This window comes from Macaca mulatta, chromosome 14, assembly GCF_049350105.2.
Source record: "Macaca mulatta isolate MMU2019108-1 chromosome 14, T2T-MMU8v2.0, whole genome shotgun sequence".
In the NCBI taxonomy this organism is placed as follows: domain Eukaryota; kingdom Metazoa; phylum Chordata; class Mammalia; order Primates; family Cercopithecidae; genus Macaca; species Macaca mulatta.
The window spans coordinates 11,267,190-11,290,436 of record NC_133419.1 but is presented as its reverse complement, the minus strand read 5'-3'; the positions used below and the strand labels follow the sequence as shown (position 1 = coordinate 11,290,436).

General features: G+C 52.1%; 3 protein-coding genes and 1 pseudogene across 10 annotated transcripts in view; 2 read left to right on the top strand and 2 right to left on the bottom strand.

Moving 5' to 3' along the window:
- TAF6L (TATA-box binding protein associated factor 6 like) overlaps window positions 1-18,832 on the top strand; it is a 180,559-nt gene extending 161,727 nt beyond the window's left edge. The window contains exons 2-12 of one of the 4 annotated variants that reach the window (XM_077962525.1): window positions 267-360; window positions 3,325-3,484; window positions 4,874-4,960; window positions 6,736-6,886; window positions 7,042-7,092; window positions 7,608-7,702; window positions 10,317-10,391; window positions 10,536-10,756; window positions 11,121-11,253; window positions 17,751-17,879; window positions 18,008-18,832. In XM_077962525.1, coding sequence (XP_077818651.1) covers window positions 3,338-3,484; window positions 4,874-4,960; window positions 6,736-6,886; window positions 7,042-7,092; window positions 7,608-7,702; window positions 10,317-10,391; window positions 10,536-10,756; window positions 11,121-11,253; window positions 17,751-17,879; window positions 18,008-18,787 — 1,869 coding nt within the window. In that variant the 5' untranslated portion in view covers window positions 267-360; window positions 3,325-3,337 and the 3' untranslated portion in view covers window positions 18,788-18,832. Of the gene's footprint in view, window positions 1-265; window positions 361-504; window positions 636-3,324; window positions 3,485-4,873; window positions 4,961-6,735; window positions 6,887-7,041; window positions 7,093-7,607; window positions 7,703-10,316; window positions 10,392-10,535; window positions 10,757-11,120; window positions 11,254-17,750; window positions 17,880-18,007 lie in introns of those variants that run through there. The other 3 variants (XM_015113954.3, XM_077962526.1, XM_077962527.1) reach the window with 3 other exon arrangements.
- LOC114672137 (translation machinery-associated protein 7 pseudogene) lies at window positions 13,381-14,360 on the bottom strand (annotated as a pseudogene). The gene is made up of 2 exons (XR_013404490.1): window positions 14,349-14,360; window positions 13,381-13,756 (listed from the first exon to the last, which is right to left on the bottom strand). The product of XR_013404490.1 is annotated as a translation machinery-associated protein 7 pseudogene (transcript).
- A 55-nt stretch (window positions 18,833-18,887) lies between the features above and the next one.
- Window positions 18,888-21,596, top strand: TMEM179B (transmembrane protein 179B). 4 transcript variants are annotated; one of them, NM_001194702.2, is given in 5 exon segments: window positions 18,888-19,018; window positions 20,232-20,419; window positions 20,501-20,635; window positions 20,807-20,885; window positions 21,092-21,596. In NM_001194702.2, coding segments are annotated over 5 exon segments (660 nt in total). In that variant the 5' UTR covers window positions 18,888-18,922; the 3' UTR covers window positions 21,254-21,596.
- TMEM223 (transmembrane protein 223) lies at window positions 21,526-23,201 on the bottom strand. Its single transcript, XM_015113958.3, has 2 exons — window positions 22,866-23,201; window positions 21,526-22,118 (listed from the first exon to the last, which is right to left on the bottom strand). The coding sequence occupies exons 1-2, from the start codon at window positions 23,179-23,181 to the stop codon at window positions 21,826-21,828; spliced, it is 609 nt and encodes a 202-aa protein (XP_014969444.3). The 5' UTR covers window positions 23,182-23,201; the 3' UTR covers window positions 21,526-21,825.
- Window positions 23,202-23,247: the final 46 nt, after the last annotated feature.

Below are 23,247 nucleotides of genomic sequence, written 5' to 3'. Positions count from 1 at the left end.
AGATTGTTTATTTCCTCGTGACTACTGGGAGGAGTAAAAAAATAAAATATGCTTATTAAACGTGTGTCAAAACATAATACACACTCGCAAACGTAGCAAGAGAGGTTGCTTTAAGAAGCGCGACTCTTCAGCGTCTCGTGACCGCCGGTCTCTACAGGCTGTTCACACTAGCCAATCAGGAGCCAGGAAACCTCCTAGAGGGCCGGAAACTTTCCAAGGCGCCCGCCGATTGGCTGTACTTGTGGAGGGCGGGGCCGGGGCCCCCAGAGAGGGAATTAGTGAGCTGGTGAGTGGGCGCCGCTGCCGCCGCCCCCGCCGCCGTCGTCTCCGTAGCAGCCTTCGCCACGCCGGGGTCTTCAGGTGAGCAGGCCCTGCTCTGGTCCAAGGACTCCCCATTCCCGCCGCCGACCGCTTACTCACCGGCCTTGGAGCCCGCTCCGCGGGGGCCCGCCCCCTTGGCTTACCACGTGACCCAAGTTCAGTGACCCCTGACCTCCTCCCCCCGCACCCCCCACTCCAGATCTGGGTTGGGCGAGGCCGGGTGGGAGGGTGCGCGTCGCCGAGGCCCGGCCCGCGGAGGTCAGTTCCCACGCCTCTTCGCCAGCTTGACTAGTGGCTGAGGATGCGGAGGAGAGGTGGCTGAAGAGCGGGAGACTTTGGTCACAGTCTAGACTTCGTGTACTGGCATATAATAGGAAACTTCCTCCGCGCCTTTCGCGCGGGTGGACTAAATACTCCCATTTTACAGATAGGGAAACTGCAGCTTCACAGTGATCTATTGGCGGGTCTCGGGTCACCGAGGGGTGGGTCTCCAAACCATGTCTTTGGGCTGGGATTCAGGCCTTGTTCCCCACACAGCTGGCGGCTCCTGAAGCGGCATAGAGTAATGATTAGGAGCAAGGGGTTGAGTCCCTGCTCCCCCTCCCTACTTACTCAGTGCTTGCTTCGTGATCTTGGAGAAGTAATGGAACATTTAACCTCTGAGTTTTGATTTCCTTGCCTGTGAAATAGACGAAATACATAATAATATCTTATTATTGAGGATATAGTGAAGTAGTCATATAAAGCACTTAGCTATGTCTCAGGCATAGTACAGTGCTATTCGTGGCCCGGCGCGGTGGCTCACGCCTGTAATCCTAGCACTTTGGGAGGCCGAGGCCGGCGGATTGCCTGAGCTCAGGAATTCAAGGCCAGCCTGGGCAACATGGTGAAACCCTGTCTCTACTAAAATACAAAAAATTAGTCCGGGGTGGCGGCGTACGCCTGTAGTCCCAGTTACTGGGGAGGCTGAGGCAGGAGAATTGCTTGAACCAGGGAGGTGGAGGTTGTAGTGAGCCGAGATCACGCCACACTGTACTCCAGCCTGGGTGACAGAGCGAGACTTCGTCTCCAAAAAAAAAAAAAAAAAGCTCGTCGGGCCAGGCTCGGTCTTCTCACGCCTGTAATCCCGGCACTTTAGAGGCCGAGGTGGGCGGATCACCTGAAGTCAGGAGTTCCGGACCAGCTTGGCTACCATGATGAAACTCTGTCTCTACTAAAAATACAAAAATTAGCCGGGCGTGGTGTAGCAGGCCCACCTTGGCCTCCGAAAGTGCTGGGATTAGAGGCGTGAGCCACCGGGCCCGGCTACAAATTCTTATAACTGGTTTGAAGGCAGAGTGCAAGGACATTGGGGGATCTAGGAAGACATGCCTGAGCAAGTGACATTTGAACTGAAATCTGAAGGAGTGAGTAGCAGTTCACTAGACAAAGGGATTAGGGGTGGAGGACAGGGAGGAGAGAGTTTCAAGTGGAGAAAACAGCGTTCAAAGGTCCGAAAATAGGTGTGTTTGAGGAAATGAAAGGAGGCCGCAGGTGGGAATGCAGAACACAAGAAAGTAAGAGGTAAGAGGTAAGAGGTGTTGCAGAAGTAGGCAGCACATGCAGAACTTCCAGAGCCGTTGTTCAAATTTGTTCTTTATTTCAAAGACAATGGGGAGCCATTGGGAAGAGTGCTGCGCAGAAGCCACATAGCTGCCCTTGGATGTAGGGACCTGGACGTCACTGGTGACCCATTGATCCCTGCCAGAGGAGTAGTGGGGGCAGTGCCTGGGTGGGTCATCGTGGATCTGGGCCCTCCTGTCTGAGGTGTTGATGCCTCACTTTGGCGCATGTGAGTCTACCTTCTCATTGTGGTGTGCGTTGTTGGAGTGAGTCATCAGCTACTGTTTTTGTCGGGTTCTTATTGTGCCGTATCCTGTGAAAATACAGGTTCCTGCATTTAGGCCTTGCAGCCAAACTGGGGAAGACCAAACACATAGGCAGAAAGCCCAGCTACTATCCAGCCTGGCCAACATGGCGAAACCCTGTCTCTACTAAAAATACAAAAATTAGCTGGGCCTGGTAGCACGTGCCTATAATCCCAGCTACGTGGGAGGCTGAGGCAGGAGAGTTGGGGGCAACAAGAACGAAACTCAAAAAATAATAATAATAATAAATAACAAAAATTAGCTGGCCGGGTGTGGTGGCGGGCACCTGTAATCCCAGCTACTCGGGAGGCTGAGGCAGAGAATTGCTTGAACCTTTGAGGCAGAGGTTGCAGTGAGCCGAGATGGTGCCACTGCACCCCAGCCTGGGCGACACAGCGAGACTCAAAAAAAAAAAAAAAAAAGACTGGGTAGTGTATAAAGGAAAGAGGTTTAATTGACTCAGTGCTAGGAGGCCTCAGGAAACTTACAATCATGGTGGAAGGGGAAGCAAACATGGCTTTCTTCACGTGGCCGCGGCAAGGAGAAGTATCGAGCAAAAGGGGGAAACCATTAGATCTTTTGAGAACTCACTCACTGTCAGGAGAACAGCATGGGGGAAACTGGCCCCTTGATTCAGTGATCTCCACCTGGTCCTGCCCTTGACACGTGGGGATTATTACAATTCAAGGTGAGATTGGTGTGGAGATACAGCCAAACCATATCGATCGTCTCATTTTCATAGCAACCCTGTGAGCTGGAGAGGGCAGGCATTATTGTGCCTGTTTTACAATTCAGGACACAAGGGCTCAGACTGATGAAGGCCTTGGCCAAATTCACATAGAAAGTGACAGGGCAGGAATGGGACCTAGTTCTGTGAACCCCAATGCCTGGACTTTCTCTAGCTTCACTGTTCTTGTCCCACTGGCCAGTCTGTTTCCTTCTCTGAGCCTCAGTTTCCTCGTCTGGGTACTCAGAGCTCCTGGTTCAGAAACTCCAGAGCACGAGCAGCAAGGCTGGTGTGGAGGGTCTTGGGTCACACTCCTGGGCTCTCCAGGAGACTGGGGCAGCTTTTCCAATCTTCCTTCTCCACTCCCAGCTCCACTGGGGCCATGTCGGAGCGAGAGGAGCGGCGGTTTGTGGAGATCCCTCGGGAGTCTGTCCGGCTTATGGCGGAGAGCACGGGCCTGGAGCTGAGCGATGAGGTGGCGGCACTGCTCGCAGAGGACGTGTGCTATCGTCTGAGAGAGGCCACGCAGGTACACTCCCCTCACCCCCTGATACCTCCAACTGTCCTTGTTCCTGCCTTTTTTTTTTTTTTTTTTTGAGACGGAGTCATGCTCTGTCGCCCAGGCTGGAGTGCAGTGTCCGGATCTCAGCTCACTGCAAGCTCCGCCTCCCGGGTTCACGCCATTCTCCTGCCTCAGCCTCCCAAGTAGCTGGGACTACAGGCGCCCGCCACTTCGCCCGGCTAGTTTTTTGTATTTTTTAGTAGAGACGGAGTTTCACCGTGTTAGCCAGGATGGTCTCGATCTCCTGACGTCATGATCCGCCCGTCTCGGCCTCCCAAAGTGCTGGGATTACAGGCTTGAGCCACCGCGCCCGGCTGTTCCTGCCTTTTTACCAACCTCTACCCTCATTGATTTACTCAAGTGTACACTGGGTGCCTGCTCCATACAACAGAGACGGTCCATGCCTTTACAGAGCTTTACTTGTAGCTGTCTGGGCCTCCAGCAGACAAAGCGCTTGCCAGGCGTCTTCCCATGTGCTCCTCACAACAGCCCCGCTGGGCAGGCAGAGCGGGTACATACTCACATTCTACATGTGAGAAACTGAGGTGTTGACAGAAGATGTGACACCTGGGGGGTGTTTTTGTACAAGAACAGAGACGGAATCTAGGCTTTTTTTTTTTTTGAGACAAAGTCTCACTCTTGTGCCCCAGGCTGGAGTGCAATGGCACGATCTTGGCTCACTGCACCTCCGCCTCACGAGTTCAAGCGATTCTCCTGCCTCAGCCTCCCAAGTAGCTGGGATTACAGGCGCCCGCCACCACACCCGGCTAATTTTTTTTTTTTTTTTTTTTTTTTTTTTAAGACGGAGTCTCGCTCTGTCGCCCAGGCTGGAGTGCAGTGGCCGGATCTCAGCTCACTGCAAGCTCCGCCTCCCGGGTTCCCGCCATTCTCCTGCCTCAGCCTCCCGAGTAGCTGGGAGTTTACAGGCGCCGCCACCTCTCCCGGCTAATTTTTTGTGTTTTTAGTAGAGACGGGGTTTCGCCGTGTTAGCCAGGATGGTCTCGATCTCCTGACCTTGTGATCCGCCCGTCTCGGCCTCCCAAAGTGCTGGGATTACAGGGTTGAGCCACCGCGCCCGGCCACCCGGCTAATTTTTGTACTTTTAGTAGAGACGGGGTTTCACTATGTTGGTCAGGCTGGTCTCGAACTCCTGACCTCACGTGATCTGCCCGCCTCGGCCTCCCAAAGTGCTGAGATTACAGGCGTGAGCCACTACGCCCGGCCGGAATCTGTGCTTCTGATCGCTAAGCGTGGTCTCCTGTTTGCCTTCTCTCCAGTCTGGCCCACTTCATTTGGGGTTTCCCACGCTCCCTGCTCCACATCCTTTGACTCTGGCTTCTGTTCCCTCCCTTCCAGAATAGTTCTCAGTTCATGAAGCACACCAAACGCCGGAAGCTGACGGTTGAGGACTTCAACAGGGCCCTCAGATGGAGCAGCGTGGAGGTGAGTGGGGTGCAGGCCACAGAGGGCTCAGGTGGCATGAGGCCACTTCCATGTCCAGTTCAGGGCTGGCAGTGTGGCGAGACATTAAGGCCAAACGCTGCCAGGCGTGGTGGCTCATGCCTGTAATCCCAGCACTTTGGGAAGCTGAGGTGGGCAGATCACTTGAGGCCAGGACTTCAAGACCAGCCTGGCCAACTTGGCGAAACCCCTTCTTTACTAAAAATACAAAAATTGGCTGGGCCTGGTGGTGCATGTCTGCAGTCCCAGTTAGTCAGGAAACTGAGGCATGAGAATTGCTTGAACCCAGGAGGCAGAGGTTGCGGTGAGCTGAGATTGCACTCCAGCCTGGGCAACAGAGCAAGACCTTGTTTCTAAAAAAGAAAAAAAAAAAAGGCTGGGCTCAGGGGCTCATACCTAAAATCCCAGCACTTTGGGAGGCCGAGGCGGGCACATCACGAGGTCAGGAGTTTGAGACCAACCTGACCAACATGGTGAAACCCCATTTCTACTAAAAATACAAAAATTAGCTGGCCGTGGCAGTGGGCGCCTGTAACCAACCCCAGCTACTCAGGATGCTGAGGTAGGAGAATCGCTTGAACCTGGGAGGCAGAGGTTGCAGTGATCCGAGATTGTGCCACTGCACTCCAGCCTGGGCGACAGAGCAGGACTCCGTGTCAGAAAAACAAAAAAACACAAAAATTAGCTGGGTGTGGTTGCGGGCGCCTGTAATCCCAACTACTTGGGAGGCTGAGGCAGGAGAATCGCTTAAAACCGGAAGGCGGAGGTTGCAGTGAGCCGAGATCATGCCACTGCATTCCAGCCTGGGTGAAAGAGCAAAACTCTGTCTCAAAACAAAAAAAGAAAAAAAGACCAAACGCGCATATAAGAGAAGCAAGACACTGATAGCAACAGCAGACCAGGTGCTAGGCCCAGCCCACCTGGGCTACGTGTTCAGAAAAGAAGGAGAGGAGGCCACTGGGGGCCCAGAGGTTAGAGAAAGCTTTTTGGAGGAGGTGGGACTAGAGCTGGGCCTTAAAGGGTGGTGAAGAACTTGAGCTTGGCTTAAACTAGGCCAAGAGGAAAAGAAGGCATTCAGGCTAAGTGTTAGGTCCTCATGGTGTGGGTTTTTTTTTTTTTTGAGACAGAGTCTCGCTTTGTTGCCCAGGCTGGAGTGCAGTGGCGCGATCTTGGCTCTCTGCAAGCTCCACCTCCCGGGTTCACGCCATTCTCCTGCCTCAGCCTCCGAGTAGCTGGGACTATAGGCGCCCGCCACCACGCCCGGCTAATTTTTTGTATTTTTAGTAGAGACGGGATTTCACCATGTTAGCCAGGATGGTCTCGATCTCCTGACCTCGTGATCTGCCCGCCTCAGCCTCCCAAAGTGCTGGGATTACAGGCATGAGCACCGCGCCCGGCCATGGTGTGGTTTTTCTGGAGCAGTGAGATGAGAGAGGAAGGCCATGTTTAGAAGACATTAGTGAGTTTTCAAAGTGAGTGAGTGTGAATAAGGAGGACCAGTACATGGTGTGGGGCTCAGGACCCTTCCAGTTATGGGAGGAGCAACCATGTTCTCTCCCTTGACCCAAGGAGCCTAGGATGCTCCAGGCAAGTCCCCAGTGGTGGCTCTGAGCCCCAGGCTTCCACCACTTTTCTTGGGACGTCTGGACTTCCCTCAAACATGCGCTCTCTGCCCTGGTCAGTGGAGCCTCATCCTGGATCCTGACACCTGCTCCGTCCCTGGATTCAGGCTGCTCTCCAATTCCCTTTTTCCTCAGGCTGTATGTGGTTACGGATCCCAGGAGGCACTGCCCATGCGCCCTGCCAGGGAGGGTGAACTCTACTTTCCTGAGGATCGAGAGGTGAACCTGGTGGAGCTGGCCCTGGCTACCAACATCCCCAAAGGCTGTGCCGAGACAGCTGTCAGAGGTGGCTGCCGGGGTCCTGCTGAGTTGGGGATGGGAGTTGGGCCGTGAAGAGAAGTGGTGATGGGCTGGCTGGTGGAAGAGGCAGAACTTGGAGGGGTAGGCAGTACTCCTAGGGGCAGAACGCCAGGCTGACACATCTCTCTACACTGCTTCTAGTTCACGTCTCCTACCTGGATGGCAAAGGGAACCTGGCACCTCAAGGATCGGGTAAGGGGTGATGTAGGAAACAGGCCCTTGGGATGAATTTTCTCCCTTAGGTTGTGAGGGTGGTGCCTGTGTGCCCCCGAGTCCGCATCTAACGTGTTTACCCACGCCTGCCTTGTGCCGTGGTCTAAGTGGGCACTGGGCTCTGCATAGAGGGCTCAGAGTTGGAGATGGGAGCCCAGACCTGTAACCAGTCATGATGCAACACGTTGGATGCTAAGATGGAAGTCTGGGCAGCATGCTGTACGCTGAGCAGAGCTTCACAGAGCCTGAAGCTCTCAGGAGCCTGGCCGGCAGAGGGTGGGTGGAAGACAGGACAGAGCACAGAGGTGTGCGGAGCCTAGATGGTCGGGGCTGAGCAGACCCTAAGAGCAGTGGGAGTCTCTTGCCCTGGTTGTCCTGACTGAAAGTCTTCTTGTGGATGTGTGTGGGGATGGTGGTTGAGCGGGAGGAGGCTGGAAAGGCCGGGAGAGGGCCAGCTCTCCATCTGTCCCTGCTTCCTGCCTGTCCTCTGGCAGTGCCCAGTGCTGTGTCTTCACTGACGGATGACCTTCTCAAGTACTATCACCAGGTGACTCGTGCTGTGCTAGGGGATGATCCGCAACTGATGAAGGTGAGCAAGTGGGTCCAAGTTGGGGCGCAAATTTGAACTTATAAATTCTATGAACTTGTTTTTTTTTTTTTTTTTTTTTTTGAGACGGAGTTTCGCTCTTGTTGCCCCGGCTGGAGTCCCATGGCACGATCTCAGCTCACCACACCCTCCATCTCCCGGGTTCAAGCGATTCTCCTGCCTCAGCCTCCTAACTAGCTGGGATTACAGGCATGTGCCAGCACATCTGGCTAATTTTGTTTTTTGTTATTTTTTTTGAGATGGAGTCTCGCTCTGTCACCCAGGCTGGAGTACAGTGGCGCGATCTCGGCTCACTGCAAGCTCCGTCTACCGGGTTCACATCATTCTCCTGCCTTAGCCTCCCGAGAAGCTGGGACTACAGGCGCCCGCCACCACTCCCGGCTAATTTTTTGTATTTTTTAGTAGAGACGGGGTTTCACCGTGTTAGCCAGGATGATCTTGATCTCCTGACCTTGTGATCCACCCACCTCGGCCTCCCAAAGTGCTGGGATTACAAGCGTGAGCCACCACGCCCGGCCTTGTATTTTTAATAGAGACGGGATTTCAGCATGTTGGTCAGACTGGTCTCGAACTTCAGACCTCAGGTGATCCGCCCACCTTGGCCTCCCAAAGTGCTGGGATGACAGGTGTGAACCACTGTGCCTGGCCTAATTCTATGAATATTTAAATTTTTATTTATTATTTTAATTAAAAATTTTTTTTTTAAATTTGAGATGGGGTCTTGCTCTGTCACCTAGGCTAGAGTGCAGTGGTGTGATCTTGGCTCACTGCAGCCTCTGCCTCTTGGGTTCAAGCAATTCTCCCACCTCAGCCTCCCAAGTGACTGGGATGACAGGGGCATCCTACCATGCCCGGCTAATTTTTGCATTTTTAGTACAGACAGGGTTTCATCGTGTTGGCCAGGCTGGTCTCAAACTCCTGACCTCAGGTGATCCACCTGCCTCCGCCTCCCAAAGTGCTGGGATTACAGGCATGAGCCTATTTTTTTTTTTTTTGTTAGCGACAGGGTCTCACTGTGTTGCCCAGGCTGGTGAAACTCCCGCCCTCAAGCAGTCCTTCCTTGGCCTCCCAGCACTTTGGGAGGCAGAGGTGGGTGGATCACTTGAGGTCAGGAGTTCGAGACCAGACTGGTCAACGTGGTGAAACCCCATCTTCACTAATAATACAAAATTAGCCAGGCATGGTGGTGGGTGCCTGTAATCCCAGCTACTTGGGAGGCTGAGGCAGGAAAATTGCTGGAACCCAGGAGGCAGAGGTTGCAGTGGGTCAAGATCGCGCCACTCGGGTGGATCACCTGAAGTCTGGAGTTCTAAAATTACAAAAATTTAAAAAAGAAAATTCTAAAAATATAATTATTAGCCAGGTGTGGTGGTGGACGCCTGTAATCCCAGCTAGTCAGGAGGCTGACGCAGGAGAATTGCTTGAACCCGGAGGCAGAGGTTGCTGTGAGCCGATATCACGCCATTGCACTCCAGCCTGGGCAACAAGAGCAAAACTTCGTCTCAAAAGAAAGATCGCGCCGCTGCACTCCAGCCTGGCTGGTAGAATGAAACTCTGTCTCAAAGAAAAAAAAAAATACTAGTATATGTTTACTGTAGACGTACATATGATATGAAAACATAGAAAGAAAAAGAAAGTGGCCAGGTATGGTGACTCATGCCTGTAATCCCAGCATTTTGGGAGGTCGAGGTGGGCCGATCATGTGAGGCCAGGAGTTCGAGACCAGCCTGGCCAACAAGGTGATACCCCGTTTCTACTAAAAATACCATAAAATTAGCCAGGCTTGGTGGCGTGCATCTGTAATCCCAGCTACTTGCGAGGCTGACGCAGGAGAATCGCTTGAACCCAAGGGGCGGAGGTTGCAATGAGCCGAGATCGTGCCACTGCACTCCAGCCTGGGCAATAGAGTGAGACTCCATCTCAAAAAAAAAAAAAAAAGAGAGTGCCAGGCACAGTGGCTAACGCCTGTAATCCCAGCACTTTGGGAGGCTGAGGCGGGCGGATTGCTTGAGGCCAGGAATTTGAGACCAGCCTGGTCAACATGGCGAAACCCTGTCTGTACTAAAAATTACAAAAGTTAGCTGGGCGTGGTGGCAAGCGCCTGTAATCCCAGCTACTTGGGAGGCTGAGGCAGGAGAATCGCTTGAACCCAGGAGGCAGAGGTGGCAGTGAGCCGAGATTGAGTCACTGCACTCCAGCCTGGGCGACAGAGCGAGACTCCGTCTCAAAGAAAAAAAAGAAAAGAGAAAAAGAAACTGAAATGTCTGTTCCTCCACCTACTTTTTTTTCTCTGTATCAACTATGATTACTCTCATAAAAACCTAAGTGGTATTATATTAAACATCTGGTTTTATAGATTGCCTTTCTCAGTTAAAAATATGTTGGACATTCAGGTTGTATTCCGTGCCATATGTAGGTATACGTGAATGAGTTTCTGTAGGTTACATTTATAGAAATAGAATTGCTAAATCAAAGAATATGAACATTTAAAATTGTAAAACATGAATAAGGTGATACACTGCCTTCCAGAAGAATACCATATTCATGTTTTACAGTTTTCTGGTGGATCCAATGCAGTCTGGGCCCTTCCTTTTAGGTTGCACTCCAGGACTTGCAGACGAACTCCAAGATCGGGGCGCTCCTGCCTTACTTTGTTTATGTGGTTAGTGGGGTAAGTGACCAGGCTGGGACAGGGAGAGTGTTTTGTAAGGAAGAGATGACCCAGCAGGTGTAGGGCTCATGGCAAGTGCTGTCAGAATGGTGGGCTCCTGCCTGTCCCCTCATGTTCCCCTAAGCTACCCTCTTCTCCCAACAGGTGAAATCTGTAAGTCATGACCTGGAGCAACTGCACCGGCTGCTGCAGGTGGCACGGAGCCTGTTTCGGAATCCACACCTGTGCTTGGGGCCCTATGTCCGCTGTCTGGTGGGCAGTGTCCTCTACTGTGTCCTGGAGCCACTGGCTGCCTCCATCAACCCCCTGAATGACCACTGGACTCTGCGGGATGGCGCTGCCCTCCTGCTCAGCCACATCTTTTGGTAGCCACTGGGCATAGACCTGAGCAAAGGGTGGGATTGCTGCAGAGCCAAGTGGGTTGGGGTAAGGAAATGGGGCAAAGTCTCTGGCTTTAAGGGTCTATGAGAAGATGGGAAACCTTTTCCCTCGGAGCATCCTAGCTGGTGTGCTGTGACACACTGGGATTCTGAAAATGGATTACAAATACGCCAAGGTATTGGTTCTTCAGCCCTCAGGTTCTAGGCCAGTCACCCCTGGCAGCCTTCTTCACTTAACCCCAGCACGCCCGAATGTGCCGTACAGATGCTGTTCTCTTGGTGTTGTCTTGTGCCCTGTTGGGTGGCACTGTGCCTCATTCCCCTCACTCACTGAATGGTGCTCCCACAGGACTCATGGGGACCTTGTAAGTGGCCTCTATCAGCATATCCTGCTGTCCCTGCAGAAGATCCTGGCAGATCCTGTGCGGCCGCTCTGCTGTCACTATGGAGCCGTGGTGGGGCTGCATGCTCTTGGCTGGAAGGTGAGCATCCTGGCCTTTCTCACAGACAGAGCCGTAAGAACTCCCATTTGTGTTAGAAAAATAGTACTTGTGTGTCTTTATCTCCAAAAGGGTGTGTGCCTGCCACTGCCATGTATTGAGTTCTGGCCTTAGGCCAGCCTCAGTGATAGCTTGACTTTCTGTATGTAAATGTCTTATCCTTTCGAAAGTCCTGTATGACAGATACTGATGTCCCCCCATTTTATAAATTCCTGCCCATTCTATATTACCACATTAAGAAATACCTTCAAGGCCGGGCGCGGTGGCTCACGCCTGTAATCCCAGCACTTTGGGAGGCCGAGATGGGCGGATCACGAGGTCAGGAGATCGAGACCATCCTGACTAACAAGGTGAAGAAACCCCGTCTCTACAAAAAATACAAAAATTAGCCGAGGGCCGTGGCGGGCGCCTGTAGTCCCAGCTACTTGGGAGGCTGAGGCAGGAGAATGGCGGAAACCCGGGAGGCGGAGCTTGCAGTGAGCTGAGATCACGCCACTGCACTCCAGCCTCGGCGACAGAGCGAGACTCTGTCTCAAAAAAAAAAAAACAAAAAACAAAAAAACAAAGAAATACCTTCAATTCCTGTTGTACTGAGCATTTTACACATGAATAGATACTGAATTTTGTCATGACTTTTTAGCATCTATAGAAATTATCAAATGATTATGTGCTTTAAAAATTAGGTGTTGGCGCCGGGCACAGTGGCTCATACCTGTAATCCCAGCACTTTGGGAGGCTGAGGCAGGCACATCACGAGGTCAGGAGATCGAGACCATGCTGGCTAACACGGTGAAACCCCCTCACTACTAAAAATACAAAAAAATTAGCCGGGCGTGGTAGTGGGCGCCTGTAGTCCCAGCTACTCGGGAGGCTGAGGCAGGAGAATGGCGTGAACCCAGGAGGTGGAGCTTGCAGTGAGCTGAGATTGCACCACTGCACTCCAGCCTGGGCAACAGAGCGAAACTCTGTATCAAAAAAAAAAAAAAAAATACAAGTTAGGTGGGTATGGTGGCACATGCCTGTAATCCCAGCTACTCGGAAGGTTGAGGCGAGAGAATTGCTTGAACCTAGGAGGCAGAGGCTGCAGTGAGCCAAGGTTGTGCCTCTATACTCCAGCCTGGGCGAGAAGAGCGAAACTCCATCTCAAAAAAATAAAAGATCCTACCTTTTAATACTATCACAGTGGCAACACCTGTTTTTTTTTTTTTTTTTTTTGAGACAGAGTCTTGCTCTGTCACCCAGAATAGAGTGCAGTGGCGCAATCTCGGCTCACTGCAAGCTGTGCTTCCTGGGTTCAATTCTTCTGCCTCAGCCTCCCAAGTAGCTGGGACTACAGGCACCGCCACCACACCTGGCTAATTTTTTATATTTTTATTTTTTGTTTTTTATTTTTTTTATTTTTTTTTTGAGATGGAGTCTCGCTCTGTTGCCCAGGCTACAGTGCAGTGGCCGGATCTCAGCTCACTGCAAGCTCTGCCTCCCGGGTTCACACCATTCTCCTGCCTCAGCCTCCCGAGTAGCTGGGACTACAGGCGCCTGCCACCTTGCCCGGCTAGTTTTTTGTATTTTTTAGTAGAGATGGGGTTTCACCGTGTTAGCCAGGATGGTCTCGATCTCCTGACCTCGTGATCCACCCACCTTGGCCTCCCAAAGTGCTGGAATTACAGGCGTGAGCCACCACGTCTGGCCACTTTTGAGATTTTTATTGGAATTACATCAAATGTATTAGATTAATTTTGAAGGGGAGTGATATCATGATAGTAAGTCATCCTGTCCACGTAGGTATCATATCTCCATTTTTTTTTTTTTTTTTTTTTTTTTGAGATGGAGTTTCACTCTTGTTGCTCAGACTAGAGTGCAATGGCGTGATCTTGGCTCACCACAACCTCCACCCTGACAGGTTCAAGCGATTCTCCTGCCTCAGCCTCCCAAGTAGCTGGGATTACAGGCATGTGTCACCATGCCCGGCTAATTTTGTATTTGTAGTAGAGACGGGGTTTCTCCCATCAAGCTGGTCTCGAACTCCCAACCTCAGGGAATCCACCCATCTCAGCCTCCCAAAGTGCTGGGATTACAGGCATGAGCCACCGTGCCTGGCCTATATCTCCATTTTTTTTTTTTTTTAAACAAAAGTTTATTCTTAAATGTATAACAGCTCCAAGACAACCCTTAATTCCAGCTATAGGTGTCAAAGGATGTTACGGCAGGGAATACAGATGTTTAAATATAGATGAAATAAAGGGTCACCGTCTCCTCAGGCACAAGGAACAGCTTACTTTTTGCCAGATTTCTTAATTCTACCTGTGGCCAAGGGCCCCTTCCGGGCGGCCTTCACTTTTAGGTCCGCGAGCTTCTGCTCCTCTTTTTGTTTCTGCTTGAAAGCCTTATCTTCCTCGTCCATCTCCTTGGCCTGCTTCTTTGGCTGTTTCAGTGGCTGCTTCTTGCCAGCTTCCCGGCCGGACACGGCGCCTGCCGCCCCTTCCCCCTATATCTCCATTTTTGTTTAGGTCTTCACAGGCATTGGGGATGCTTTCATCATTTCCCTGAGTAGAACCTACACATACTTTAAAACGTTTCTTTATGGATCAACTAAACTATAGAAAAACAAAGAGTAAGAAAAAGACAAAAAATAGAAACAAGATACAAAGGAAAAAGAAAGAAAGAAAGAGGAGGGCTGGGGGTGTGGTGTTTCATGCCTGTAATCCCAGGACTTTGGGAGACTGAGGTGGGTGGATCATCTGAAGTCAGGAGTTCAAGACCAGCCTGGCCAACATGGTAAAAACCCGTCTCTTCTAAAATACAAAAATTAGCTGGGCATGATGGCACATGCCTATAATCCCAGCTATTCTGGAGGCTGAGGCATGAGAATCGCTTGAACCCAGGAGGTGGAGGTTTCAGTGAACCGACATCGTGCCATTGCACTCAACCCTGGGCAACGGAGTGAGATACCATCTCAAAAAGAAAAAGAAATAAAGAGGAAAAAAAATTCTGCCTAGTGCAGTGGCTCATGTCTGTAATCGTAGTGCTTTGGGAGGCTGAGGTGGGAGGATCACTTGAGCCTAAGTGTTCAAGACTACCTTGGGCAACATAGTGAGATCCCATCTCTACAAAAAATTTTAAAAATTAGCCAAGTGAGCCGGGCGTGGTGGCTCACGCCTGTAATCCCAGCACTTTGAGAGGCCGAGACAGGGGGATCACCTCAGGTCAGGAGTTCAAGACCAGCCTGGCCTACATGGTGTAATCCCATCTCTACAAAAATACAAAAAATTAGCTGGGCGTGTTGGCAGGCACCTGTAATCCCAGCTACTCAGGAGGCTGAGGCAGGGAGAATGGCTTGAGCCCGGGAAGCGGAGGTTGCTGTGAGCCAAGATTGTGCCACTATACTCCAGCCTGGGCAACAGAGCCAGACTCCGTCTCAAAAAAAAAAAAGAAAAAGAAAAAAGCCAAGTGTGTCCGGGCATGGTCTTGCACCTGCATTCCCAGCACTTTGGGAGGCCAAGGAGGGCAGATCACCTGAGGTCGGGAGTTCGAGACCAGCCTGACCAACATGGAGAAACCCCGTCTATACTAAAAACACAAAAATTCAGCCTGGGTGGCAGAGCGAGACTCCGTCTCAAAAAAAGAAAAAAAAAAAACACAAAAATTAACCGGGGGTGGTGGCGCGTGCCTGTAATCCCAGTTACTTGGGAAGCTGAGGGAAGAGAATTGCTTGAACCTGGGAGGTAGTTGCGGTGAGCCGAGATCACGCCATTGCACTGCAGCCTGGGCAACAAGAGTGAAACTGCATCTTAAAAAAACCCCAAAAAACAGAAAAAACCTAGCGTGATTGGCATGCACCTTTCGTCCCAGCTACTTGGGAGGCTGTGGTGGGAGGATTGTTTGATCCTGGGAGGTCAAGGCTGAAGTGAGCCAGATTGCTGCTCTCCATCCAGCCTGGGTGACGGAGTGAGACTGTCTCAAAAAAAAACCCAAACAAGCAACAAAAAAAACCCACAAACTATTCCTAGATTCTTGCTGTCCTTCGATGCTGTTGTAATGGGGTCTTTATGGTGTTAGTTTCTTGCTCATGTATAGAAATGTAATTCACTTTTACATTCCTATCTTCCTAAACTATCCAGTTACTTTGCTAAGCACTGGGGATACATACAGGGTATAAAGACAGATAATAGTGACCCCGCTATCACTGTCATATGGGTGAAGGGCCAAGAGGGCATATGTAATGCTTATTGTTAGCAACATAAATTTACAGTTTGCAAACTGCCACCCTATACAATCAGCAGGCAAGTACTGTCCAGCTGCTTTCTTAAACTATCATTGCTAATTATAGCTTCTTTGGAGGTTTTAATATAGATGATCATATCATATCATGTATAAATAATGACAGCTTTATTTCCTTTTTTTTTTTTTGAGATGGAGTCTTGCTCTGTCGCCCAGGCTGGAGTGCAGTGGTGCGATCTCGGCTCACTGCAAGCTCCACCTCCCGGGTTCATGCCATTCTCCTCCCTCAGCCTCCCGAGTAGCTGGGACTACAGGCGCCTGCTACCACGCTTGGCTAATTTTTTGTATTTTTTAGTAGAGATGGGGTTTCACCGTGTTAGCCAGGATGGTCTCGATCTCCTGACCTCGTGATCCGCCAGCCTTGGCCTCCCAAAGTGCTGCGATTACAGGCATGAGCCACCGTGCCAGGCTTTTTTTTTGTTTTTTGAGACGGAGTCTTGCTCTGTCGCCCTGGCTGGAGTGCAGTGACACGATCTCGGCTCACTGCAACCTCCGCTTCCCAGGTTCAAGCGATTCTCCTCCCTTAGCCTCCCAAGTAACTGGGATTACAGGCACGTGCCACCACTCCCGGCTAATTTTGTGTTTTTAGTAGAGACGGGTTTCTCCATGTTGGTCAGGCTGGTCTTGAACTCCTGAACTCAGGCGATCCGCCTGCCTCGGCCTCCCAAAGTGCTGGGATTACAGGTGTAAGCCACCGCACCCAGCATGCCTTTATTTTTCTTATTGTTAGGATTACTAATGTTATATACACATGATGATGAACATCTTTGGGATTACAGGCACCTGCCACTGCGCCCATCTAATTTTTGTATTTTTAGTAGAGAGGGTTTCATCATCTTGGCTAGGCTGGTCTTGAACTCCTGACCTCGTGAGCCACCCGCCTCGCCTTCTGAAGTGCTGGGATTATATGCGTGAGCTACCATGCCCAGCCTCTTTATAGTTAATTCTTAACTACTGTTTCAGTGTCTTCCATAGTTACAGAATTATTGAAGCTTTCATATTCTCAAGACAGCAGTAAGTTATATTTTTTAGGAATTTGAGAATTTTGTCAACACTTTCAAATGTTCGTGCTGTGGATGAATGACCATAGAACTCTGCCTCATTCATCAAAGCCCATCACAAACGTCATTTATTTGAAGTTTTGCTTTCCCCCAAATTAATCACAGGATTTTTTTTTTTTTTTTTTTGAGACGGAGTCTCGCTCTGTCGCCCAGGCTGGAGTGCAGTGGCGCGATCTCGGCTCACTGCAAGCTCCGCCTCCCGGGTTCACGCCATTCTCCTGCCTCAGCCTCCCGAGTAGCTGGGACTACAGGCGCCCACAACCGCGCCCGGCTAATTTTTTGTATTTTTAGTAGAGACGGGGTTTCACCGTGGTCTCGATCTCCTGACCTTGTGATCCGCCCGCCTCGGCCTCCCAAAGTGCTGGGATTACAGGCGTGAGCCACCGCGCCCGGCCAAGGATTTTTTTTTTGAGATGAAGTCTTGCTCCATCGTCCAGGCTGGAGTGCAGTGGCGCGGTCTTGGCTCACTGCAATTTCCACCTCCCGTGTTCAAGCAATTTTCCTGTCTCAGCCTTCCTAGTAGATAGGACTACAGGCACCTGCCACCACGCCCAGCTAATTTTTGTATTTTTGGTAGAGACGGGGTTTCACCTTGTTGGTCATGCTGGTCTTGAACTCCTGACCTCAGGAGGTCTCAGCCTCGGCCTCCCAAAGTGCTGGGATTACAGGCGTGAGCCACTGCGCCTGGCCAATCACAGGATTTTAAATTGTATAATCAGAGTCCAAGTCTCTGGTTGGTGGTTTTTACGCAGATTGTTTGAACTGAGTCTCAGTTTACATCTCAGTGAAGCCAGTACTTGCCTGATTGTATGGGGTAGCAGTATGCAAACTAAATTTTGGAGTTGTTAGCAATGAGCATTGTTTTAGCCCTTGGCACACAGGGTAGTGATACTGGGTACACTTTTTATTGTCTACTTCTTTTGTGACACTTTATTATCTACCTTTGTACCTTTATTCCCAATGTCTAGCTTAGGTATACAGTAGGTTCCAAATAAATGTATGGCTGAATATGCCAGTCAGGGAATTTAGGAGGATTGAGCTCTGTCTAGGATCAGAAATAAAGGTAGGTGTTTCATGGGAAAGGGTCCTAGAGAGGGAGTAAGTGTCAAAGAGACGCTAACTGCATTCCTTCTCTTCCAGGCAGTAGAACGAGTCCTGTACCCACACCTGTCCACGTACTGGACAAACTTGCAGGCTGTGCTGGATGATTATTCAGTATCTAATGCACAGGTCAAAGCAGATGGGCACAAAGTCTATGGAGCCATTCTGGTGAGTACCATCCCCTTCCAGCCTCCCTCCCCTGCATGAGCTTAGCAGCCAAGCAGGCTTACTTTGGAATATTTGATGGGCCCAGGTTCCTCGAATTTTTTGCCTATCTTAGTCCTTGGCTTTTACAGGTGGCCGTAGAGCGACTGCTGAAGATGAAGGCCCAGGCAGCAGAGCCCAACAGGGGTGGCCCAGGTGGCAGGGGGTGCCGGCGCCTGGACGACCTGCCATGGGATAGCCTTCTCTTGCAAGAGTCGTCCTCCGGGGGCGGTGCAGAGCCCAGCTTTGGGTCCGGTCTCCCGCTGCCGCCAGGGGGAGCGGGGCAGGAGGACCCTTCTCTTTCGGTGACCCTGGCGGACATCTACCGGGAGCTCTACGCCTTCTTCGGTGACAGCTTGGCCACACGCTTCGGCACCGGCCAACCTGCACCCACCGCTCCGCGGCCGCCCGGGGACAAGAAGGAGCCGGCGACAGCCCCTGACTCGGTGCGGAAGATGCCGCAGCTGACGGCAAGCGCCATGGTCAGCCCGCAGGGCGACGAGAGCCCCCGGGGCAGCGGCGGAGGCGGCCCCACGTCGGCCTCTGGGCCAGCGGCCTCTGAGAGCAGGCCCCTGCCGCGCGTGCATCGGGCGCGCGGGGCACCCCGGCAGCAGGGCCCCGGGACCGGCACCCGCGACGTCTTCCAGAAGAGCCGTTTCGCCCCGCGCGGCGCCCCGCACTTTCGTTTCATCATCGCCGGGCGGCAGGCTGGGAGGCGCTGCCGCGGGCGCCTTTTCCAGACTGCATTCCCCGCGCCGTACGGGCCTAGCCCGGCCTCCCGCTACGTGCAGAAGCTGCCCATGATCGGCCGCACCAGCCGCCCCGCCCGCCGGTGGGCGCTCTCGGACTACTCGCTGTACTTGCCGCTCTGAGTAGGTGAGCGCTTCCATCTTTGTAAATAAATCCCGCCCCCGGAAGTGACGTCTCCATTTTCGTGGGTCGCGCCGGATAAGGTGGGGTTTGGCCGGGTTGAGGCTGTGGCGGCGCTTCCTGGTGGTCAGGGCGCCATGGCGCTGCCCTGGCTGCAGCGCGTCGAGCTTGCGCTGTTTGCTGCCGCCTTCCTGTGCGGGGCCGTGGCGGCGGCGGCGCTGACTCGGACCCAGGTGCGGCTGCAGGGCGGGGTCAGGTAGGCTGGGGAGCTGGCCGGTCCTGACGTGGCGAGGCCACTGTCGCTTTCCGACCGAGCTCGCTGCTGCTTGGAGCCGGTGGACCTGGTAAGGCACGGCTGGCACCGGCCTGTACCTGAAATGCAGCGAGGCTAATCGCGCTTTGTGGCTACTCTGGGCCAGGTCATACTTCGAAGTTGTACTCTCGCCAAAGGGACGGGTCAGTACCGTCTTAAAGCACTAGATGGAGTCGGGTTTCGTGGCTCCTGCTGACCTTACTGTGGTTCTGAAAGAGAAGTCGATGCGGAACCTGCGTCCATCCGTTAAATCAGAAGCCTTTTGTGCTGAGCTTTGTCTGGAAATAAAGCATAGTGTAGTGGAGATGATCAAGATGCCACATGATTGCAGCACAGTGTATTAAATGACAAAATAAGAGATGTAGAAAAGGCTGACGTAAAGGTAGAAGCCAATAATTTACATCGTTTACCCCAGCCAGGTAATCTGGTTAGTAAACATGGGTTCATTTAATGCCTATAAAGTAGGCACTAGTGTGCCTATTTTACACCATGAGAAAACCTCAGAGATCCGCAGGGCGCGGTGACTCACGCCTGTAATCCCAGCACTTTGGGGGGCCGAGGCAGGCAGATGACTTGAGGTCAGGAGTTAGAGACCAGCCTGGCCAACATGGCAAAACTCCGCCTCTACTAAAAATACAAAAATTAGCCGGGTGTGATGGCTCATGCCTGTAATCCCAGCTACTTGGGAGGCTGAGGCAGGAGAATCGCTTGAACCTGGGAGGCGGAGGTTGCAGTGAGCCGAGATCGTGCGGTAGCACTCCAGCCTGGGTGACAAGAGCGAAACTCCATCTCAAAAAACAAAACAACAAAAAAACCCTCAGAGGTAGTTATTTGTTGAAGGATATACAAGGCCTGGGTTTACTCTAAGGTTTCTGCACAAAGACCAGAATTAATGAGGCTTCTCTGAAGCTCGTTGTATTCTATAGTCATTGGCTATTTTCTGATCCTTCTGGCCACTGTTTGATTCCCCAACAGGCCCTCTCCATCAATATCTCTGTCCCAGAAATAGGAACTGACAGTGCACAAATAACTTCCTGGAATGGTCGTGGCCTAGGTTATCACTAACACCTACCAAGACACTGCATCCAGAGGCATTAACCTGAAATCTAGGACTCAGCAGCTTCTCTCCACAGGGCTCCTTCAGTGGTAGATGTCCCCTGTATGGTGTCGCCACCCTGAATGGCTCCTCCCTGGCCTTATCCCATCCCTCCGCACCATCCCTCTGCTACTTTGTAGCTGGGGCCTCTGGCCTCTTGGCCCTCTACTGCCTCCTGCTTCTGCTCTTCTGGATCTACAGCAGCTGCATTGAGGACTGCCACAGGTGACTGCCCAACCCTGAGGGCCAGGGTCTGAGGTAGGATGAGCCTCGCCTCCACCACAAGGCTTGTTCTCTCCCTCTCAGAGGTTCTATAGGGCTGCGCATTGCACTGGCCATCTCAGCTATAGCCATCTTCCTGGTCTTGGTGTCTGCCTGTATCCTTCGATTTGGCACCAGGTCTCTCTGCAACTCCATCATCTCCCTGAACACTACAATTAGGTAATGGGAGAGGGAGGGAAGCCTGGCTGGGGCTACCTTCCCTCTGCACCAGGGTCCTGTAATTTCCTTTTTATCCCCATCAGTTGCTCTCAACTCACAGGGCACTGGGCACAGGTGTGCCTCGGATATAAACTATCACCCTTTCTCACAACTGTCTCTTTGACCTCACAGCTGTTCTGAAGCCCAGAAAATTCCATGGAGACCCCCTGGAACTGCTCTGCAGTTTTACTCCAACCTACACAATGCCGAAGTGAGACCCAAGGATAGAAGGAAAGATTCACATAAGTATCTGTAGCTGTGTGGGTGCTCACCAGTGTATCATGAGCTTGGCTCACCAGTGAGAGGAGCTGAGGGGGTTGTCAGCCTGAAATTCAGCAGTTAAGAGTGGTGTGTGGGTGGGAAGGACTGGATTTGAAATGGTCCCATTCCTGACACTCCTGTCCCTGTCTCCCACAGACCTCTTCTTGGGTGAATTTGGTATTGTGGTGTGTGGTCTTGGTGCTCCAGGTCGTGCAGTGGAAGTCTGAAGCCACCCCACACCGGCCTCTGGAGAGGGGTGACCCTGAGTGGAGCTCTGAGACAGATGCTCTCTTTGGGCCACGCCTTTCCCATTCCTGAAGAATAACCAGAGTGCTTCCTGCAGCCAAAGACTCCATGCCCAAGTGCCTGCAATCCTCTTGCCCCCACAAGGCCCTGTTTATGTTGGGAGTCTTAGTTTTCCTTTCAGGGGGGAAACGTAATGACAGGCCCCCCTCCTCCTCTTCCTACAGCTGTTTTTGTACCAAAATATTATATTACTGTCTTCATCTTGTGAGTTTTTGATGTTAAAGTACAACTAGATAGGAGGAAGGAGTGAAGGCTAAGCAGACATGGATTGAAACTTAGAGGTACTGTTACGCAGCTGCCCTAGGGATGACTGCTCCTTTATTTGTTGTTAATGAATCTTAACCTCCTTGTGTGACCTGATTGTTACTCCATTCTAAGATTGACTTTTTTTTTTTTTTTTGTAAATACAGACAAGGTCTCGCTATGTTGCCCAGGCTGGTCTCAAACTCCTGGGCTCCAGCAGTCCTCCTGCCTTACCCTCCCAAAGTGCTGGGATTACAACAGGTGTGAACCAACACACCTGGCTCCCCAAGGTTCAGCTTTTATCCCCCTGTTGGAGAGGTGAGTGACTTGAGGTTGTTTCTTCACAAGCTCCGGTAGGCACCCACAGTATTGTCAAAGAGTTTTGTGTTAGGGAAGTGTCCAGCTTTGTCCAAGAGGAAATAGAAGCGTCGGCCTTTGACTTTCAGAGGTAGCATGGCAGGGACTTCATCTCGGTGGGCCATGCAAGATACCTGCTTCAAAGGAACTGTGAAATGGGCCCACAAGCCAAAAGGGGCATGAGTGGTGAGGGTCACCTGCTGCCCTCCAGCTCGAAGCACCACTGAGCGCACAGACCGGAGAGAGAAGAGAAGACCAGCACCGAGTACGAGGGCTCCTGCAGGAAGGGCAGAGTTCGGGGTGAGGGGTTTTCACTGAACGTCTAAGTACCGACCTTTCCAGTGCCCTCTGAATAAGAAATCTTGGGGATGAAAGTAATATTTACTGAGCTTTTTCGAGACTGAGTTTCGCTCTGTCGCTCTGTGCAGTACTGAGCTCCTCTTATACACCACAATCCTGTTACTCCTCCCAACAACCTTAGTAGACATCTGTTTCCATTTTAATGGGAGGAGGAAGAGCTTTAAGGACCTTGCTTAAGGTCGCAGAGTGAAGGGCAGACCTCGGCCTACACTATGACAGGGCACAGCGCTCAGGGACACAAGTGTTTCGCTTTTTTTTTTTTTTTTTCTGAGACCGCAGTGCGACTGAGCCGGAGTGCAGTGGCGTGATCTCGGCTCATTGCAACCTCCGCCTCCCGGGTTCAATTGATTCTCCTGCCTCAGCCTCCCGCGTAGCTGGGACTACAGGCGCTTGCCACCACACTCAGCTAAATTTTTGTATTTTTAGTAGAGACGGGGTTTCATGGTGTTAGCCAGGATGGTCTCGAGGTCCTGACCTAGTGATCCGCCCGCCTCCGGCCTCCCAGCATATGAGCTACCACGCCCGGCCAGTGTTTCGAATTTCTGTAGGGTTAAGCCCGCCCACCACTCTTGTATAGGGAACCCCCAACTCTCCCTGCCTGTATAGGGAAGGTCGTGTCCCGCCACCCCACGTTGCCATAGTGGGAAGCCAGCCCACGTCTTACCGATGGCGCCGCAGCCGACGGCCAGACCATAGCGCCAGAGCGCGGAGCGCAGGTCGAAGGGGCCACGGTTTGGGACCTCCGCATCCAGAGGCTTCACCCGGACCGGGTGCCGGGACACGGCTACCACAGCCAGGGAGGCCCAGAAGACGCCCTGGCCAGCGCAGAACAGCCCGAGGATGGTGAAGAAGCGGCCCCGATCATGCTCAAAGAGCAACACATCCCGTTGCAGCGTCGCGCCTTGCAGGGGCCGGCGCGTGGGCAGGGGTCGCAGCACAGTTAGCAGCCCCGTGGGCCACCGCCTCCAAGGCGCCGCCATGGCCAGCCGACTTCCGGGGTGGGACTTCCTGTCGCGGAGCCGCCTCCCGCCCTCCCTGGCCCCCCC

What these genes read in the sequence shown, in the direction of transcription:
- TMEM179B (XM_077961326.1), top strand. Translation starts at nt 18,923, where the DNA reads ATGGCGCTGCCCTGGCTGCAGCGCGTCGAGCTTGCGCTGTTTGCTGCC. An exon ending in CGGCGCTGACTCGGACCCAG is followed by an intron (nt 19,019 to 20,231) that starts GTGCGGCTGCAG and finishes TTCTCTCCACAG; the next exon opens with GGCTCCTTCAGTGGTAGATG. An exon ending in ATCCTTCGATTTGGCACCAG is followed by an intron (nt 20,594 to 20,806) that starts GTCTCTCTGCAA and finishes TTGACCTCACAG; the next exon opens with CTGTTCTGAAGCCCAGAAAA.
- TMEM223 (XM_015113958.3), bottom strand. Translation starts at nt 23,181, where the DNA reads ATGGCGGCGCCTTGGAGGCGGTGGCCCACGGGGCTGCTAACTGTGCTG. An exon ending in CGTCGGCTGCGGCGCCATCG is followed by an intron (nt 22,119 to 22,865) that starts GTAAGACGTGGG and finishes CCCTTCCTGCAG; the next exon opens with GAGCCCTCGTACTCGGTGCT.